Genomic DNA, 18678 nt, shown 5'->3' on the forward strand with positions numbered 1-18678 from the left:
AGACTTCTAGGAAGTGCAATGCTGGCACAACTGCCCAGTGCAGGAATTAACTCCCTGGCTTTTAATGCAGATAACTGTAGCAGGGGTACAAATGAGGCTGCTCTGGGTATGTACCCAAAGACTTTTTTTTWAATTGATTTTTCTTCTTCGTAAATTAGATGCTAACAGGAAGATGGCTGATTGCAAGACAAAGACCCTTCCCTTTGCTGTGTACCTCCCTTCCTTCCACCTTTCCTCTCCTAAAATAGCTCTTCAGCATGAGGACTGAAAACCAAAGATTTCCGTCTTGGTAAAGGCAAGTTGAAGGGYTGTTCATTTCAATGGGAAGCTTTGTTGGCCTAACTCAGGAGTTGGTGTTGTGCATTTACAGCATCTAGTCTGAATGGTTATTCCTTGTTGTGTGTAATAATATTGCTCATAAATCATTCTGTGGATTATAGCAGACTTGTCTGCTGCAGCTCCAGGTCTCCCACTTCCGTGTGTGGCTCTTCTTTAGCTTGTTTCCTTTCCAGGCTTCTTCAACACTGTTTAGTCCTAACTTTATTTTTTTTATTTTTTTGGCAGCAGTTTAGGAGATGTCTGGCTTGAAATGAGCCCAGCTTTTAAGGTGAAAACCTAGAAGATGCTGCCTTCTTGGTGAGGAGCAGCACGTGGTCATGCTGCTCCTGGAAACGCAGGGCACACTGGAGCAGCATTGAGCGATGTTTTCATGGGCACTGACAAAATGCAATGACTAGAGAGGACTTCAGGAATGAATTTCCATCCTTCCTGCCTGCATGGGGGTAAATTCATGCAAATAAACGTATTGCTATGAATGGAGAGTGAACMGTTGTTCACTGTCGTAACCTGTGGCCCAGTGAGATTTCATTTTAATCACCATCTCTTTATTGTCTAGAAGCCTTGCCCTGAGATTCTCCACATCAGCAACAGTTCTGTGTGAAAACAGGAATTACAGTGGCTCCTTTTTATGCAGCAGATGAGTTTTTGCRCCCTTTTCATGTCATCATGAGCATTTAGAAGGAGTTGCAAGGACAAATTTGTTATCGTTGCTGGTGGGGAGACTAAACAGGTACCTTCGAGCTTCAAGGAAGCATTAAATTGAAATTATGTTAAGTAGCCGCCCTCTCTGTCACACTTGTACTATGTCGGAAAGCCTCCTAAAAGCTGAAGGAAAGGTCTGTTTGGGGAGACGATGTTTTTCTTAATCTCTGTAAATGTCTAGATTATGACAACTGATACACTACTGCAGATCTGTAGAGAGAAGTGGTATAAAATACTGCTCCAGCGCATGGATTTTTAATCTGAATGTGTATGTACAATGTTTGCATTATTTTCCCTTGGGCGAGCCTTTGTGATGGCAGCAGAAGCTCTTGTACTGCCCATCAGAGAAGCTTATTTCACTGCAGAAATTCAATTGACAGTAATCTCCTTTCTAATCTGTTCTTGTGCTGTGCTGTCGCAGGCCACGTCACGCAGTTTCTCATCTTGGCTTCTCTTGTACCAGTTGGAGGCTTCTTATTTTTGTGTTCGCCTGCTTTAGAGTTTTATTTCTGCAGCTTTAATAAGGCTTAACCTAAACAAAGTTTGCATAAATCTCTTGGCTGAAGGAAAGATGAAAGCTTTGATAAGGAACTTGTTTTTGCTTTTCCGGAACAAGAGCAGAAAGTCTTTGACCTAAATATACCAATTACTGCCGCAGCAAGGCCGTCCAGAAAACGATCCAGAAGGAATGCCAGCCTCTGAATGAGAGCTTGGCTACAGAAAGCTATTGCTGATGTCGAACAGAAGAAATATGAGCAGGAAAAAAGCGTTCGTTCAAGGCATTTCTTACAAATAATGATGGAAGAGGGAGACACCTTATCTCCGTATGGCTTTGGAGAGCTGAAAAGYGGTGTAAAACCTCACACAGTTCTCCCTCTTTCAATCTGTGGCCTAGTTTGCTTAGCTTAGCTTTTTGAAGACCTTCTGTGTCAAACTTAAAGGCTTCCTGGTCAACTTTAAAAAAGGAGAARAAAAAGTGCAATGGCWAATGTAAGTGTTTCAGAAGGGGACTGTGAGCTGGTTCTCCAGTGCGTGCCAGGTGACTTTATTAATTAGTTTCATAACCTTTAATGATGGTTAAAGTTAGCCCTCCTCAGAGACTGAGTCTGAAGTGAACTGGTTTAAACATCAGCCTTGACACCCGTTGTTGACACGTGAGGACGTCCGTGTTACTGTTGGGCTTCCACAGTCTCCTCTCCCGACATGGCTTTCACACGGATGCCTGAGACATCTGGTTGCCTCTGTGCTCCCTCCTGTGGGACTTGGGAGCTGGGGCTGCGCACTTTCTGTGGTCAAACTGCCATTTTTAGAACCAAATGTCCCCAAAACGTAGATGGGAGCTGAAGCAGTTGCAGTCGAGCACGGCCACGCTCCCTGCAAGCTCCGGCTAGGAGCTGGTTGGTCCCTATTCCTGGGTTTCTTGCAGGAAAAAGGGAACCTCTTCCCACTCAGGTTTTCAATCAGCCCTTGCTGCTTTTTCCCCAGACACTGTTGTTGCTGGCACTTCAGCCTTGCTGCAAATGCAGCATGTGTGGGTTTTATGCTAACACAGTTTATTTAAGATTGATACAACTCAGACTACTGGATGAAAGTCCCTCTGCTACAGAAACGTGTAATATATTTGGCAGCCTTACTTAAACATTTGACCTGTTTTGCCCCAGCAGATGATTTGAGCTTATTGGCGGGATTCAAGCTTGCATAGGACCTGCTGCTGATTAGGACACGTGTTGAATAATTCATCGTGGAAGGTGCTGAACTTCAGTTGTGTGTGAAGGCTGGGCACGGATCCTGGTGCCTTTCACTCTAAGGACCTCTATTCAGTTGTGCCCATGGGCATCTAATGCCAGTCCTGTGCAGATGCTGGGCACCCTATGGCACCTTCGGTGTCACTATATATCTGTGTTGACACGGAGTTGAGCCCTGGAGAATCCAAACGTGCGGTGAGCGCTCTTATCTCTGGGTGATTTTGTTGCATTAGAGGGAAGGCTGCGACTGCCCCGATGGCTCCCCCTCTGCAAAACTCAACCCCCCTGGGTTATCCACGCGTTGGGTAAGGGTTTGGGAAGGGGTTGGGGTTTGCACTGACTTGCTTAACGCTGGTTGACACACGAGGAGAGCTCCTGCACGGAGGAGCTGGAGCCCAAACAAACATATCCCGGGAAAACAAAGGATGCTCTCCCTTTTAGTCGTGCAGGGGAGTGTTTGTATGAATTAACGCCTGGATCCAGGCCTGAATGCGCAGCCTCTGGTCTGATTAAAGCAGCTGTCTGCTTCCCAGCAAAGGTCGCCTTCGACTCCGAGGCTTTTAGGGGGTGTTTGCACAACTGGATGGGCTCTCACCAAGGGAAGGGTAGGCAGAAATCTAGCAAGTTGGTCATTACAAGCCTTTTTTCCAAGGTACCTACTTTGAGATGGAGTCCAGAGTTGATCACTTGATGTTAGGTGGACAATGTTAAGTGAAAAAAAAATGTTTCTAATGGCCTGGCTCCCTCTGAATCTTGCTGCAGGTTTGGTGGGATCCACACTTAATAAGTTTCTGCTTCATAAATAAGAAGTCAATATTTCATTAATAAGAAGAACTAGTTGTACTTCAGTAAGAGGAAGATGAAGAAAAACCTGTCTTCCAATAAGGAATTTACAGGTAYTCTCTACTAGCATTTATAAAAGGGGGAAAATGCAGCATAGAGTGAAAATAATGAAGTTGCCTGTGCACAAAGCAACACCTAGCCAAGAGTTAGGAAACGAAGAAGGGGAGAGTAGTTGTGCAGTGGCAAGGATGTCACATAACCGTGAGCGAAACGTGGAGGCCTTGTGAGATCCTTGTCCGGGGTAAGTTGTTGGGTTGAGGGCTCTGTGACCGCCCGCGCTTCGGCTGGGCACGTGTCCCGGGCGCTGTCTGCAGGCAGCGACGTTGGCATAAGATCCTATGTAGCAAGCAGGTATTAAATTGGAATCTCATGTAAGATTTCAGAGATGTAGATTTAGGGTGTAGTCTGTAGGAAATGTTCTCTGTTAATAGAAATGTCATAAAGTGGTAGGATTTCTGTTAATAACTGTATCTTTATCAAAGAACCTGCTGGGATGTTGCTGATGTTAAATACAGGCAGATGACTCCAGTCGTTGAACATGAGAATGCAAATTGAGTCTTTATCATTGCATCAGTCTGCAGAAAGGAGATTTATAAAAACAGAATTGTCTGCGTGACATGGAGTGGCTCCCATTGTATAGAACAGAACAATGTGAAAAAATTTCTCTCCTCTTCCTTGCCCTTTTGATGACAGATAGTTGGCAGTGGATCAAAGGGAAAACAGGATTAATGTTTTGCATATTCTGTCCTACATGGCCTGGAAGGAGCAGAGATGGAATTTTTCATCTTTCACTTTAAACTGCCTTTAATACCGTGGCCTAGTTAGAGCTCCACGACTCATTCCTTCCGTTTCCCCCGAGGCCTCTGTTTCTGGTCAAGGAAAGCAGGGCAGGACTCCCTCTGGAGCACATCAGAGCTGCTCGAGCTTCTCGCTCTTGCAGGCTGGTGCAAGAGGCTGGGCTGGCTCTGGAGCCATCCAGCACAAGGAAACGGAGCAGTGTTTGCAGAAGCTGCTGGACCCTCACACCGAGTGCTCTGGATCCAGCACGTGCTGCAGGGCAATGAGAGCAGGGGGGCTACAGGCTGAGGAAGCTGGAGTGTGCCACTGTCCCTGGTTGCATCCCCAAATGCCTCCTGTTCAGGGTCTGAGGACGCTCTCTGCACAGACAATAAGCATGATCCTTCTCGTTGCCAGTTGCCTTTTACTCCAGATTTCTGTGAAAAGAAACGTTTGCAGGTTTTGATCCCCTTTTTGGCTGGGGAGTTACCTCACTGCAGCAATGCTCCCTGCCCCTTGGGAAAAGACTGAAACTAGCAAGGGAAAACCTGAAGYTGCTTGGTTTGGTAGTCATTTCAGTGCTGAAGTCATTCCCTTCAGCAAGGGAAATGCACTTGACCATGCGTTGGCCATGTCTTCTCTGTCCTGCCCTCCCCTCTAGTGGGGTGACTTGTCATTGCAACCTGCTTTGGGCTGGCGGTTGAGGAGGGTTATGTCACTTTTTGCAGTTGCAGGGTTATATAGTGACCAGAAGTACAAGAAGCCCTTGGGTAGGTGTGGTATAAATTGGATGGCAGCATCCAGTGTGCAAGAGGATGTCAGTAGTGGTTAGGTGTGTGGAACAGGGGAGCATTTTAAGCAGCTCCTTTCATATCGAAAGCCTTCTGCCTACAGCAATGTATAGATGCATTTGCAAAGCGGTTCTTGGTGGGATGAMGATGATTAAAGGGATGTTTTGGTGTTCAGATACCTGAGTCTCAGGCTGGAAAAGCTCCATGGAGAAAAATGAGCACTTGACTATGGTTCTGTTTTTGCAGACATAGTCAGATCTGTTCTGAATAGCTGCACTTCTCACACGTATCTGCCATGTTTATGTCTAATATTAAGAGATTTTCTCAGAGCTTCAGATGGTAATTGATGGGTCATGTCCAGCCTCCTCCAACCGAGCTCTTGAGGGATGAATTTTGAGTGGAGCTAAGATAACAGTGGGCATGTTTCATGATCTTCTTCTGTTCTTGGGTAAGATTTTTGCTTATAGGATACCCAACTTGCCAATTGCTGTGACCAGGATCTCTTTGGCACATGAAACAAGCCATGCATTTTAATACAAAAAAAAAAAAAGATGTTTGCACAGCTTGGGTTACTAAACAGCACAGCAGAGATTTGCAGTGCTCCTTTCAGTTCCTTTATGTTATCTTGGGTTTGAGGAACCTGTTCTCCAGCCAAACATACGCTCTCGAGCTGTTCTGGCTTATTCCCCAATAGCTATGGTGTCTCCAGCTATCCTGCATGCAGGGGAACCTCGTTGTGCCCTCTAGCCCACCTCCCTGCCCCCCGTTTTGTCCCCCCTCTTGCACATTTTGTCAACTCACAGGGACCGTATTAGAGCTCAGGTTCTGGTGAGAGCTGCGAAGTTCCAGTGATAACCAACACATCCTCAGCAGCCCATCAAAAGGACTTGAGATAGGCTCCTTTGACCTGTTTTCTTATCTATGTGAATAGCTGGTGCTGGATTCTTGTCTCGCTGATCTTGGAAAGGACAGTGAGCTCGCTGGATGAGAGGCTCATGGTTGTACTGTCTTTCCTAGGCTTCTGTTTGTCATCCCCATCCACCACCACCATCCTAATGCTTGGGGGTCGTTTCCCCAGGCCAGGCAACCYGGAGCGATGGAATGGGGCTGGCCACGGGGCCGAGCTGCTGATGGGAACTGCGATCCCAGGGCCTGCCTTGGCTTCATGGAGCTCTGCTGCCGTGTGCCTTTGCTCCCAAAAGGAAGGGCAATGGGCACTGTCCTCTGCCACAGCCTTGGGGCTGTTTAGCTGCATTTTGGACTGAATCAGACCTTGATTGTTCTAGGGACATGGATGCTTTCATGCAGTTAGGCTGGTTAAGCACTAGCAAACTATTTGGAAGYGCTCAATGCCTTCCTTCCACGAAGTCAAAATGCGGCGTATTTAAGGTCTCRCTGCCACCTGTCAAGCCAAAAGGGGACAAATGCAAAGCGAGTGGCCTGGCCCATAGAGCAGCCACTGCCTGGAAGGTGTTAAACAGCAGAGGCAAAATGCAGGGAGCCTTTGGCTGCCCTTGGAGCGCAGAGCCCCAGGACAGCTGTGCCGTGTCTGGCGCTGCGCACAACAGTCTGGTCCAGATACAGCCTRTGGTTGTTGCAAAAGGGTTGAATAATGGAAAGTGACTCCACTCCATTGGATTTGTTCTTTAGCAAGGCAAATCTCRGGGCTGCAGCGCGGAGCACCCCGGGGTGTCCTGCCAGCCGAGCGCGGGCGCCCCTCGGGAACCAGGGCTTGGCCTCCTGTCATGAAGGAGCTGCTGCTCCTCGGATGGCCACCCGTCATCTGCGCCTCTCCTCCCTGCCGGATGACGCTGCAACTGGTTTTCTTTTAATTGTGGAATTCACTGGGCCTTTCTGTTTGCAGGAGAAGGGGCTGCCTGCCTCCCTAGCGCGCTGCTGAAATGCTGCGCTGGTTTCAAGGTGTGATGAGTGGAAGGTATTTCTGCCAGCTCTTGCTTGTCGTGGATGGTCGGCAGGTTTTAGCTTGAATTTTTGGTTGCAGGTGGCTCCACCGAACCGCCTCTTGTTCTAATTCTGCTCTTCAAAATAGAGCACCTGTAGTAAGCATATTTTTTCCTTGATATCCGCATATCTAGTAGATTCAGAGCTTTTAAATATGAGGTATTGACATAAACTCCCCAGCAGAAGTGTCTGCGTGTCACTGTATATTAAATAGTGAACTGAACAGAAGCATTTCAGACAATAAGCACCAGTAGCATAGATGCTGCTTCCTGACAAGCCTTCCAACTGTTTATACAGTTATCTTATGGAAATTTAATTTTCCACCTGCCTTTTCTGAGCCTGATGCTTAAATGCGTCAGGCCCTGTGTTTTGTGAATGTGCCCATAGTTTCTCCCTCTCCCGTTGCTTCATTTCCTCTCCTGCCCCTGGGTGGCAGGTCTGTACACGCTCTCTTTGGTGGGACTGAGCAAGAAGCATGGGGATGTGTAGTTCCTCTCTCCCTTTTTTTTCCCCAGTTCCATTTAGGCTTGACATTTATCTTGTTTCCCATCCTTCCCCTAGTCCATGGAATCTCTCACCGTCCTTTTCTTGGTTTCCATCTGTGCGTCACGGCGTGTAACGATGGACAGCAGCCTGAGCGTGACAGGGCACCCTCAAAACGCTTGGTGGAGGAAAGCTGAAGGGGGAGAAAGTTCTGACCAGATCTGTGCAGTTGGGGAAGAACTTTAGTGGAAGCTGTTGCAAAGGGAGCTGGGCCAGGTGAGATGACAGGGTGCTAGTGTAAACGGCCTCTTTCACTTCTTCGTTGGGTGAAACATGGTCATTCTCTGCTTATGTTTTGGCTTCAGAATTCAAGCTGCCCTTTGGGTGTTTGCAGAAGGGCCGCTGGAGATGCCCTTTTTGCCCTGTTTTGCTGTTTCGGAAGCACAGCAGAAGTGGATCACCTTGCATCTGCCCTTAATAAACCAATTCTCCACTTGAGGAGCAATGCACAGCTCCAGAATGTAGTAGTTCACTGTATGACTTCATGATCCAAAGCTCATTGAGGTCTTCGCTAACAAAAGGTCCATCTTAACCTTAAAAGACGATGTGAAAAATGATCAAAACGGAGCAYGGCCTCATGCTCTGTCTCTCCCTTTGGGTTGACTCTGTGCAGCTCCTGCTGGGTTGTCCTTTGCAGCCAAATGCTCTCCCTGGACCTGCCCCTTTCTGCAGAAGGGCTGCCCAAAGCTAAAGGTGTTCACTCCTGCAGACCAACGTAAAGGTGTGATTACGTTTTCCCTGATAAAACACATCCTACCCCCCATTTCTAGTCATTGCCTGATAATACATATGTAAATGTACTGTGAAGTGGAATTAATTGCTCAAGATCTGTCTGCTGAGTTATCGCTTTGCGCTTTAATAGGTAAGCCCAGTAAAATTCCACAGCACTTTAGAGATTGTGTCTATTCACTTTGCATCTAAAGCAGCGTAGTATGTCAAATTTCCACTTCCTAATCTATCTGCATTCACCCAAACCCATTTGGCAGGTTTATTACTTGCTGGTTTTGTGAATTCTTCATTTGGGTTGCTGACACTGGCATATGAATGAATATACCATACATATATATATTTTTTTTCCCCGAGAAGTAAACCAAGTGTTTGGCTCCTTCCCCTCCCTTGTTTGGCAGGGGTCACTGGAAGGCCGTGCACAAGCACGCTAAATCCTGCAGGGACAAAATTCCTAGAGGGGTTTTGAGAGAGCGCGGCACGGCAGCGAGGCGGAAGGCGAGTCCCTGCCCGTGCGATGACAGCTGYGTGCGCAAGCAGTGAGAGTTTCCCTTCGCCTGCTGCCATCAAACCAGTGAAACACAAAAGTCTTCTGGATTCTGCTTGTATTCAAGAATATTAACTCTTTTTTTTTTCTCCTCTGTGCACACAGGAGGCAGACAGTGGGGAAGAAGAATGCCGGTCCCAGCCCAGAAGGTATGAATATGACTTGAGGCTTGCGGGAGGCTTTTCTTGCTGTAATGCCCCACAGTTGTGTTTTTTGTCTGTTTGAACCCACCCGAACATGCATCGTTTCTAGCTATTGCCATTCTTGCAGAATTTTATCTTTACTGAGAAACTAATGTATATAACCATGACCTAGATGATGCTCCACGAAAGGGTTTGCTGCAACAGAGTCAAGTCTAATTAACCACACACCCAAAACATATGGGGAACAATTCACAGAGATGTCAAGTAAGGTCTTCTCCAGTTGTTACTTGCATCCCAGAGATGGTGTCTCACCTGTGGCTATGTTATGAATAGGGTGGTGATGCTCCACTTCTGTGTCTGGAGACTTTGCCTTTGCCACAGGTTGTTTTGTTCCTTAGCCTCCGCTGTGTCATGTGTGTCACTTCTTAGGACTTGGCATCGTCAGAAGGGCTGCAAGTGGAATAGATGTTTTGGTAAACTCTTGTTCTCTGCTTAAAATGTCTCTCTGTTGCCATTAAGATCTGATGTGAATTATCTTAGCAGCGGGATTAGCACAGCAGAGACTTGAGCACTGCTGGTCATCCTCTGTGTGTGTTTCTTTCCCTGCTGATTATGTCCCTGTGTGCAACTTTGGCATTTGGGAAAAGCTCTTTTCCTAGAAGATCAAGCACAGAGTGACCATAGGCCATGAGGGCACCTGCTGCTTAAAATAGTGCATTTAGTGGGTGCATGGATGTTCATTGCTGCAGACTTGGTGGAATTTCTACGTCAAGGACAGGAGAACAGTGAGAATCCAGGTTGGGTTTGGTTTTGTTCTGTGTGAGAATCCAGGTTGGGTTTGGTTTTGTTCTGTTTTCATTGGGATTGTTTTGCATGGAGTTGTTCATTCTCAGTTACTTCTTTCTGGCAACTGCTTATCTGTTAAAAACCAAAACAACTCAGCTGCTGCGGTAACAGGTACTGACGGCATTTTTATAGTGTGTGGTGTAAGGATGGATTTCTGGAAGTCTTGAAAACTGTCTGCTATCCTTTAAGCCATGTAAATAATTACTTTAACTACACTATAAACAAAACCTGTATGTGCAACTAGGCAACCTGAGCAGTGGGAATGTTTTCTTGGCTTAAAATGTTACAGTCAAATTTTATGAAGGGAATTAGACTCCCTCCAGAGAGAGTAAAGGGCAAGTGAAGCTGAAATAGTCCTCCTTTTGTGAGCTCTTTGGGTGTCATAGTTCCTTATTTAACATTGTTTGTGTGGGTGGGTAATGATGGAAGTGGTAACTTCTGTTATTTGAAAGGCTTAAACAAGACTTGGGCTTTGGTTTTGGGATCAACTCTGATGAAGCACCAAAGAAAGTTGTTGTGTTTGCACAATCCCATGACTTCAGTATAGTCCTACAATTACTGGTGCGGCTCTRAGAAGGAGACTAATCTGTTTCCTTCACTCTTCTTCCCTTAAACGATGATCTAAGAATGTTTCTTCATTTTACAACTTTAGTGGCTCAGGGGGAAGCTGGAAAGCACAATGCCCAAAGGCTCAAGCTGAACTCATTAACTCCCACTCTAATTTCACTCTTAGCAGGCCTTCCAGCAGTCACAAGATCAACTCATGACTTGATCTTAGGATACACAATGTATTGGAGGAGATGGGGGGTATTAATTGTTGTGGGCAGCAAGCAGCGATTCTAGATGTGAAATCTGTAAGTTGTGTGGGKTTTTTTTTTTAATGTATTTAAAATAGCTTCCTGGGATAGGAAGTAGCGACCTGCTGTTGATGTGGTGATCATAGCTCTGTGACTCCTGTTGCTGGGGTCGACAACCTAAACAAGTGAAAACAAGTGGGTGGATGTTTGGATATATTTGAGTAGAGGACCATAAATACTAATAGTAGTGAAATACGGTAAGTCACCAACCTGAAATCCTGCTGTGCAGGAGCAGCAGATGTCTGTAGAGAATTTTCCTATAGAGAACTATAGAGCTTTAGAGAACATCCRTGCAGTCTCCAGTTGGGTAACAAGTAGTGACTATTAGCAGTTCACGTAGAAGAATGGCAGGGGACTAAGTTTGGCCTTAAAAAGTACAGTATGAGCTACAGTGTTAATCCAAGTCACTCTTAGCAACAGTGGGACATTCCCARCTGCCTGTCCGGCCAGTGCTCCGCTGGTGACGCTCTCCTGAGACGTGATTCAGGTGACCTGGCTGTGGCTACAGTCAGTCTTAGGGGTGGGGTGGTTTTTTGCCATTATAAAATCCTTCTTTTGAAGGAGTCCGGCCATCTCCTGAACTCAAGTAAAAAGTGCTGCTGCTGCTATCTCTCTACATAATGATTTTGTTAAAACTTACCTAAAATTTATGTTTATTAAACTTTCTAGGTTGTGTTTACACCAACAGACAGATTAACGTTTCAGTCTTTGTGTGCTCTTTGTACCCAAGGTTGCAAGGATTCAGCATCTTTGTTTTGCTGACAGGGGACATCTCCAGGGCCCTGGGGCAGTAGCACTGCTGCAGTCTGCACTGCATTTGYTGCCAGAACCTGTTAGTTGCTTTTAGGATTTCAGCTTAAAATGGTGTCTCCGTTTCCATACAGCTGTGAAGTTGGGACTTTTGTGCCTTGGAACAGTTCAGCATTGGAGGCAGCAGAGTCCACTGTATGCAGAGCTGAGCAAGCTGCATGGCCTAGCAAGGGCAATTCTTTGATCTCCTGGTCTGCCACTTGGCCAGACTAATAAAGTCCATTTGTGTAGCTAAAACTCAGTCCCCAAGGAGCCTGTCATTGCCTTGAAGAGCCGTGGAAAGCGTGCTTTAAATGTGGGTGTTGTGCTGGCTGAAAATGTTTTCCGAAAGTGCTTGTGCTTCCTCCTTCAGATGTGGGGGCAAGCGGAAAAGGTGTTTTGGTTTTAAGCCTATTGCAGTCTTAAGTACACTTACCTTCTGGTTTGTTTTTCTTAGTTAAAATAGTTCCTTCCAGGAGTGAATTGGGAAGGAAACCAAATCAGATTATTGCTATGATAACAGTTGATGTGCCAAGATGCCTCAAAGTTTCAAGCTGTGAGTAAATACCTTTTTTTGGGGAGTGGGAGACCACAGAAGCTTATGGTTAATGACAGTATAAAAGTTCTTTATAAGTATCTTCATAGTAAGTATTATTTGCACATGTGTTTCTTTGTATAGAGCAAGAGCTCAGTAAATTATCATGGATCTTGAGCTGAAACTCCTTGTGGGCATCTTGCTAGGAGATCTGGGTTCTGGCAGATGTGTGCTGGCTATTGGCAGGGAGAGGAGAGTCCTCCGGGCTGGAAATGATGGCACTTCACAAGCCTCARTCAGAGCCTGCACTGGGATGTGTGATTCTCCAGCATCCTGTGTCTGTGGTGACCTGTGGAGATGGGTATGGTTGCTGTTTGATGCTCCCTGTGGTCGGCTCCTGACACGTCTAGTTATCTACTTAGTGCGTATCTTGGGTTAGAGGAAAGACTTCCCGAGCCCACGAGCTGTGTGTTCTCCCAAGGAAACCTCCCTTGCGCTTCCTCCGCCTGCTGCAGCCACTGCCAGACTGCTGTTTTGTTAGCATTTGAGCTATAGTTGGATCTTCCAAGGGCAGCACAAGACATTTTAACTCAAATCCTGAGTGAGAGAGAAGCCTCAATTGTTTTGCAGAAGAGTTTGGATTTATCCATGCCAGAGACTACTGAACTGCCAGAGAATGAACCTTATCTTTAGAACCTGCTTCCTGAACTCATCTTTTTCCCATTCCTTTTAGTGACAGCCTAGCATCCCTGTGGCATTTACTACAATTGCCTGTAGAGAATAGAATAATGAGATAAAGAGCAGTTCTATTAATCTGCCGGCTCTGCTAACCATCAGGAAAAGTTCTGTGGACCACACATCACGATTCCCGGCGGCAGATCTGCCCATGCCAGTTGCCTTCGCACCACGCTGTGAGCAAAGGCATAATGTAACGTGCACAGCACTTGTAGAAGAATCTGCAATTATTAGATTGCAGGTATCTGCAGGGCTAATTAGCTTTATGTCTGTGGTTGCAACTCATTCAGTGCAGCCTGCTGATTATTTGCCTATGGGTCACAGTAATGCATAGGTGACTTACCAGTGACCCTCAGTAATGCAGTGCTCTCTAAGGTGAACGTATGTTATGGTAGGGAGCTTGCTCAAAACATGAAAGCTTAGAGAAAGCCTGTTAGCTTCTCATCCTACGTGTGTGAGCACAGAGGAATGAGGAGCAAAGCAAAGACAAACTTGGAAGCAGAAGGAATGAAGGTCGATCCTATCTTTCTCCATGAAAGGCTCTACGCAGAAGTGATGGGCCTGGAAGAGCTGGGCTGCTGTGTCCTTGTGCTGCAAGTGTAGAGGTTAGCGAAGCCGTGGCTGAGCAGGAGGGGCCCCTATGGATGCCATACGTGTTTGCATCTCCTATGGAGCGTGAGTCGGGTGCTTTGGGTGAGAGGAACCTAAGTGGAGAAAAGATTCCTAATGTAAATGAAAAARGAGGATTCAAAAGGGCAGTTGTGGTCACTCTCCTGTTTGAAAAGTCCCTTGGCAAAATTTGCAAGTTAAACATGGATGGATTTGCCGAGTTTGCAATTGCATGGGCTTGGGGCATGTTTTGAGGAACAGGGCCAGAGTTTCTGGATCTGATGCAAAGATTCTGAATGGCAACAAAAATGCCTATTCAAAGCACTAGCTTTTTCAAAGCTCCTCCTGAATACCTTAAATTGTGCATGGAAACAGCTCTCCAGGAAACCTCCTGTATTAAACATCATAGAAAACAGGAGCAGGAGAAGAAGGCAGCTGCGCAGGAAGATGTTTCAGCAAAGGCTGTTTCTCAATATGCGACGCCTGTCCAAAACTAGTGTTATTCATTATAAGAGCAATAATTACAGCTTGTGTCGCTCTCCTCTGCTGCTGGGCCCTTCAGTGTTCTTTGCCTCTGGAAAACGGGTGTAGTTGAGCACTGACCTCCCTGTTCAAAGCCCTCTAAGATCTAATGATAAGTAAAATACAACAATTGGGTGTGTGTTTTTGTGGGGGAATGGTTTAATGAAGTGCTAATATTGCAAAATAGGTGTTGGATTCTCAACCGAGAAGCCTGATCATTGTTCGGGATGGGCAGCTGACCAAAGGGGCTTTAAAAGCACAGGCCTGTTCTTTCTGCGATGCTTATCAGCCTGCCCCGGTGCCTGCCCGCTTCTTTGCACAAGGACTGAAAACAGAAATGCTCTTTGACAGCTTAAATAACCAAATTTAGAGCGTGGCTTCCTGTTCTGACTGGTTCTTCAGGATTTGAGTGTAGTTTTGCATGCCTTTTCTGTGCTTGCCTTCCTTGCCTCCCCCCCCCCCATATATATATATATATTTAACTAGATATGGGCTCCTTTCTAACGACTTTGTTGCATTTCCTTCTCTGAGGGTAATAAAGCTSGTGCAAGCGCTGCCTGGGTGGCTGGTGTGCCTCTGGAGCCCTGGAAAAGCTGGCTCCTTTGCTGTGCTCACTATCTCCTCCTGCCCTAYGTGCGTCGGCTTGGCTTGGCCCCTGCTGCTGAAATGGCTTTGTTTTCCCGATAACGCGCATGAGGTAAATGCAGTTGTCTTAGTCTGGCCACGCTGGAGAGGACCAGAAGACGTTGCCAGGCCCAAGTCGTCCCTCTGGAGCGCAGCGCTGCAGAGGGCAGTGGTAGGACACGAGCGCCCGAGGTGCTGCCTGCCGCCCTGCAGTTTGGGCTCTACCTGTTTACGCGCCCGCTGCTGTGATTTAAGGGTCTCCTTAGATTAGATAAGTCATCTGTTTGTGCTCCTAATCCACTCAGTCTGCAGACAGAGCTCACCACGTGTCCTCAGAGCTGTGGGATGCATTGGCTGACCTCTCGCTGCAGCAGAAGGGACCGGGGATCCTTTGAGCCCTAAGAACAGCGGCAGTGTGACACTATATTCTTAAAAAATATGACTTAAAAATATGACCTAAGAATATTTTAAAGAATATTTTAAAACTACCTTTTGAGACATTTTTCCCCCCTCCTCTTCAGGTAGGTTGCAGACATCTCAGTGTGGGGAAGGAGTGAAGATAGGGGAGAAAAACACAGCGCCCTGCACACGGAAATGAGCTCGGCGCCTCCGAGCTCTCTGGCTTTGCCTGCGTGAGACTGCGGCGCTCGTCCCCGGAGCCGCCCTGAGCAGCGGCGCTTTGTTATGAGAATTCTGTGACTTTTCGTAAGTGACACAGGAAGCAGCTGCCGAGCAGCCGAGCGCAGACTTCCCGTGCGCACAGCAAAGGTGGTGGAGCTGTAACTCGCCCGGCTGTGAAAGGAGGATGTGAGGGTGGCTCTTGGTTGCCTAATGTGGCAGCCTCGGGATTTTTTTCCCCTAAAACCGGGCAGGGATGTGTAGGTTCTGCATTGCTGCCATCTATTAACACCCACAACAGTAGTTTTAAGACTGTTTTTCTATACGTGGCTATCTCTCTGTTGGCCTTTCCTTGAACACTCTGACCTTCTGCCTGCAGGTCTTGCTATGTTCAGCCCTGCTGTGCAAGAGGAACAGAAATGCGCTCCTTGCTTTCATAGACAGTACCTGGACTTTAGTCCAAACAGACTTAAAATAATACCCAACCTTTCATATTCRCTGGAGGAAGTTTCTAGGGAGATTATGGAAATAGATTGTTTTTCTTAGGGTTAAGTAAGATGAGCYGTGAGAGGAGGCAGAGGAAATCTGTAAAGGGAAGTTGAAATTTCGCAGRAAGAGGTGCCTGAACCCCGACATGGGGCTGGGGTTGTGTTAACACTAGTGGGAGCTGCTGAATGGGAGAGCCCATGTTCCTGCATTAAGGACCTTAGCCTGGGAGCAGACACCCAGCAACCCGCAAGRGACGGGCTGGGGGGAATGTGGTGACACTGACACTTCCGTGCGGCCTGACGAGAAGCAGCCATCCAGCCTTAAGCTGTTGATCTTGGACAGAAACATTAGCTTGATTAATGCCCTCTTTGCATGTGCGCTGTGTGCACGGACGAGGCTCTGTGTCCGGCCGGCCGCCTGTTCTCTGCGTGCATCAAATCTGTGCGTGTTGATGTAAAACCCGACTGCAGCAGCTCACGCATCCTTACTGATTGCTTAGGTACTGAGGCCTCAACTGCGCCAGGAGCATCCCATCTGCAACAACCAGCCCTGTGCAGGACATCAAATTACCCTATTAGRTATTTGCAGGACCAAACATGGAAAACAAAGCTGAAGTCAGGGTGTAATCTACCATGAGGGTTCAGCTTTTACATATGGCTATGGGCGGAGAGAAGAGGATAGTTATACAAATAAACCATGTCTTTTCAGTCTTATGTCTACCACATAGTACAATAAAAGYGAATAAATGAGACTTGCACATACAKTTTCTTGCTGGTGGCTGCATGTTCCCTACCTGGGAGTTTTCTCCTGGTGCTTCTGTAGCTGGTTGGAGCTGCCCTGGTTGCCTTTGCAGGGGTTCTGGGGTGTGTGTGCGTGCACTGGGCTGTGTTTGTGCTCGATTTGCGTGGTGCACGTAACCGTAGTTCATGAGACAACTCGGCACTCAAAGGTTGAGCGAAATCCTGCYGCCTGCGAGCGCGGTCACAGCGGGCGCCTTGTTGACCGCGGTTCCTGCGGCTTCCATGTGTGCCCAGAGTTCCCACCTGCCCCGGCTCCTTTATTTACACCCCCCGCTGCGAAATTTCACTTTGTGCCCAGCTTTGGGATGTGGTTCAAGCCCCAGACAAACTTATTTGCGCYCTGCTGGAATCAGTGCCTGCACTGGCGGGCTCTGCTGCAGCRTGGCGCTGGTTGGGGCCTGTCATCGCGGCCACGGCGGGCGCGTGAGGGGTTCTTGTCCCCGTACGTGCAGCTGCTCGCAGAGCTGGAGCTTGGTGACCCTCCGGGGTCCTGCGCCAAGCCCCCTGAACGTGGGCGCTTGCACAGAGACGTGCAAGGGGTCTTCTAAAAGCGGGAGGGGAGAATGAGCCCTTGGTGGGAGCTGAAGCGCTAATCTGCCTAACGCTCGCCCCAAGGCAGCGTCAGGCCTCCTCCTTCAATCTCTATGGCAGCGTAAAAGGATTCAAATACCTTTTATTAGTGCAAAGCTGCATGTATGAACCTACTTGAGATTTCCTACTTCTGCTTTCTAAAGTCTGAAAGAGGAAAAAAAAAAAAAAAAAAGAAGCCGGGATGTTTCTGTCCTTGTTTGGTCTCTTGGCATATGGAGGTGGAGTGCCAGATTGTATTAATCCAGGGCTAATTCATTTACAAATCTATTATCCATATGTTATGGGGAGCTGCTTTAAGGGGGTGACTTGCCGTTGAGCACCACGCTTGTGGCTTGCGGCTTGTAAGGGCTTGCTTTTGTCATGGGAGTTGCATGTACCAATTTTGACATCTGTCTGGACAGCATCTTAAAGGCATTGAGTCCTAAGGGCTTGATTCAAGGATTGTGCAAGTTATTAATTGGAGGAGCAGCTCGGGGTTTGTTTTTCTGTCTATGAACGCGTGGTATGTGTTATTACCCAGCACGGGGTTCTTGCCAGGCTCCTGACCTCTGGAAGCATCGCATTACCCTGTTTCTCTAACGTCCTGATTTTTCCATGGCTTCTTGCAACTGACTTTGTTTCTGTTCAAGTCAATGATCCTTTTTTTTTCCCCTCTTGGCACTGCAGCAAGCTGGCACTGCATTTTTTTTTTTTATTATTTTTATTATCTTTTTTTTTTTAAACAGCTGTGAACAGCTCTTACCAGAGCTGAGCTCTCGGCTATAAAAGATGACATTGCTTAAATTAATGCAACGGAGCCACACGCTAGCAAAACTCGCAGAATGACAAATTCTGCTTTTCCTGCTGAAGCCGAGCGGTGGCCGAGGCGCTTCAGGCGGGCGCCCYGCTGGGTGCCCAGTCTCCCACCCGCAGCGCTTGCCCTCGCAATGCGGGTTTGCGTTTTACTTTTAGCGTTTGCCAGCTGTTTGGTTCCGACCCGCTTTGCTCCGTTGCAAGCTCCGCCGAGCAGGTAGGAGTAAGTTTCTAGGTGAACGTGGGCGCTGGAGCGGTCCCGTTCCAGCCGGCCCCACCGGAGCCCCCAGCCGTGGGTCTCCTAGTGGGTAGGCGATGGGGAGCAGCGCGCTCCGCTCCCATGCAACCTCCTGCAGCGTCCCCTGCGATTCCACCCCGAGGACACCTCCCAGGTGCGCTTTTTGGGGGTGCAGCCCTGCGTGGTGCTGGTGCCTCCTTGCCCGGCCCTGGGGAAGGGGGAAGCGGGGCGGCTGCCAGCGCTTCTCCCTTTGCYTTCCCACGCTCCCCGTGCGTGGTGCAGCGGGCGGCGCTGCAAGGGGCCGCGTCTGCTTTGGGGCTGCAGCGGCGGCGCTCGCCCTGCTGCSAGCCGAACCCCCCGGGGCCACCCCRGGCCGGTGGGGGACGGTCCCCCCGGGGCCGGGGCGTTTGGAGGAGCAGCAGCGCGCGCCGCGGGGCACCCGCTGCACGGGCAGCCGCGGAGGCGGCCGCGGAGCTGCTGCCCGCGAGGGGCTGTGGAGGAGGAGGAGGAGGAGG

The 18678-nt window shown here is 48.0% G+C and overlaps 1 protein-coding gene across 1 annotated transcript in view; it reads left to right on the forward strand.

The window, feature by feature from the left end:
• The first annotated feature begins 7780 nt into the window (after window positions 1-7780).
• SSH2 (slingshot protein phosphatase 2) overlaps window positions 7781-18678 on the forward strand; it is a 52528-nt gene continuing 41630 nt past the window's right edge. The window contains exons 1-2 of the mRNA XM_026047907.1: window positions 7781-7798; window positions 9081-9124. Coding sequence (XP_025903692.1) covers window positions 7781-7798; window positions 9081-9124 — 62 coding nt within the window. The remainder of the gene's footprint in view (window positions 7799-9080; window positions 9125-18678) is intronic.

Source organism: Nothoprocta perdicaria, unplaced genomic scaffold (assembly GCF_003342845.1).
Source record: "Nothoprocta perdicaria isolate Ctin4 unplaced genomic scaffold, notPer1 scaffold_50, whole genome shotgun sequence".
Lineage (NCBI taxonomy): Eukaryota > Metazoa > Chordata > Aves > Tinamiformes > Tinamidae > Nothoprocta > Nothoprocta perdicaria.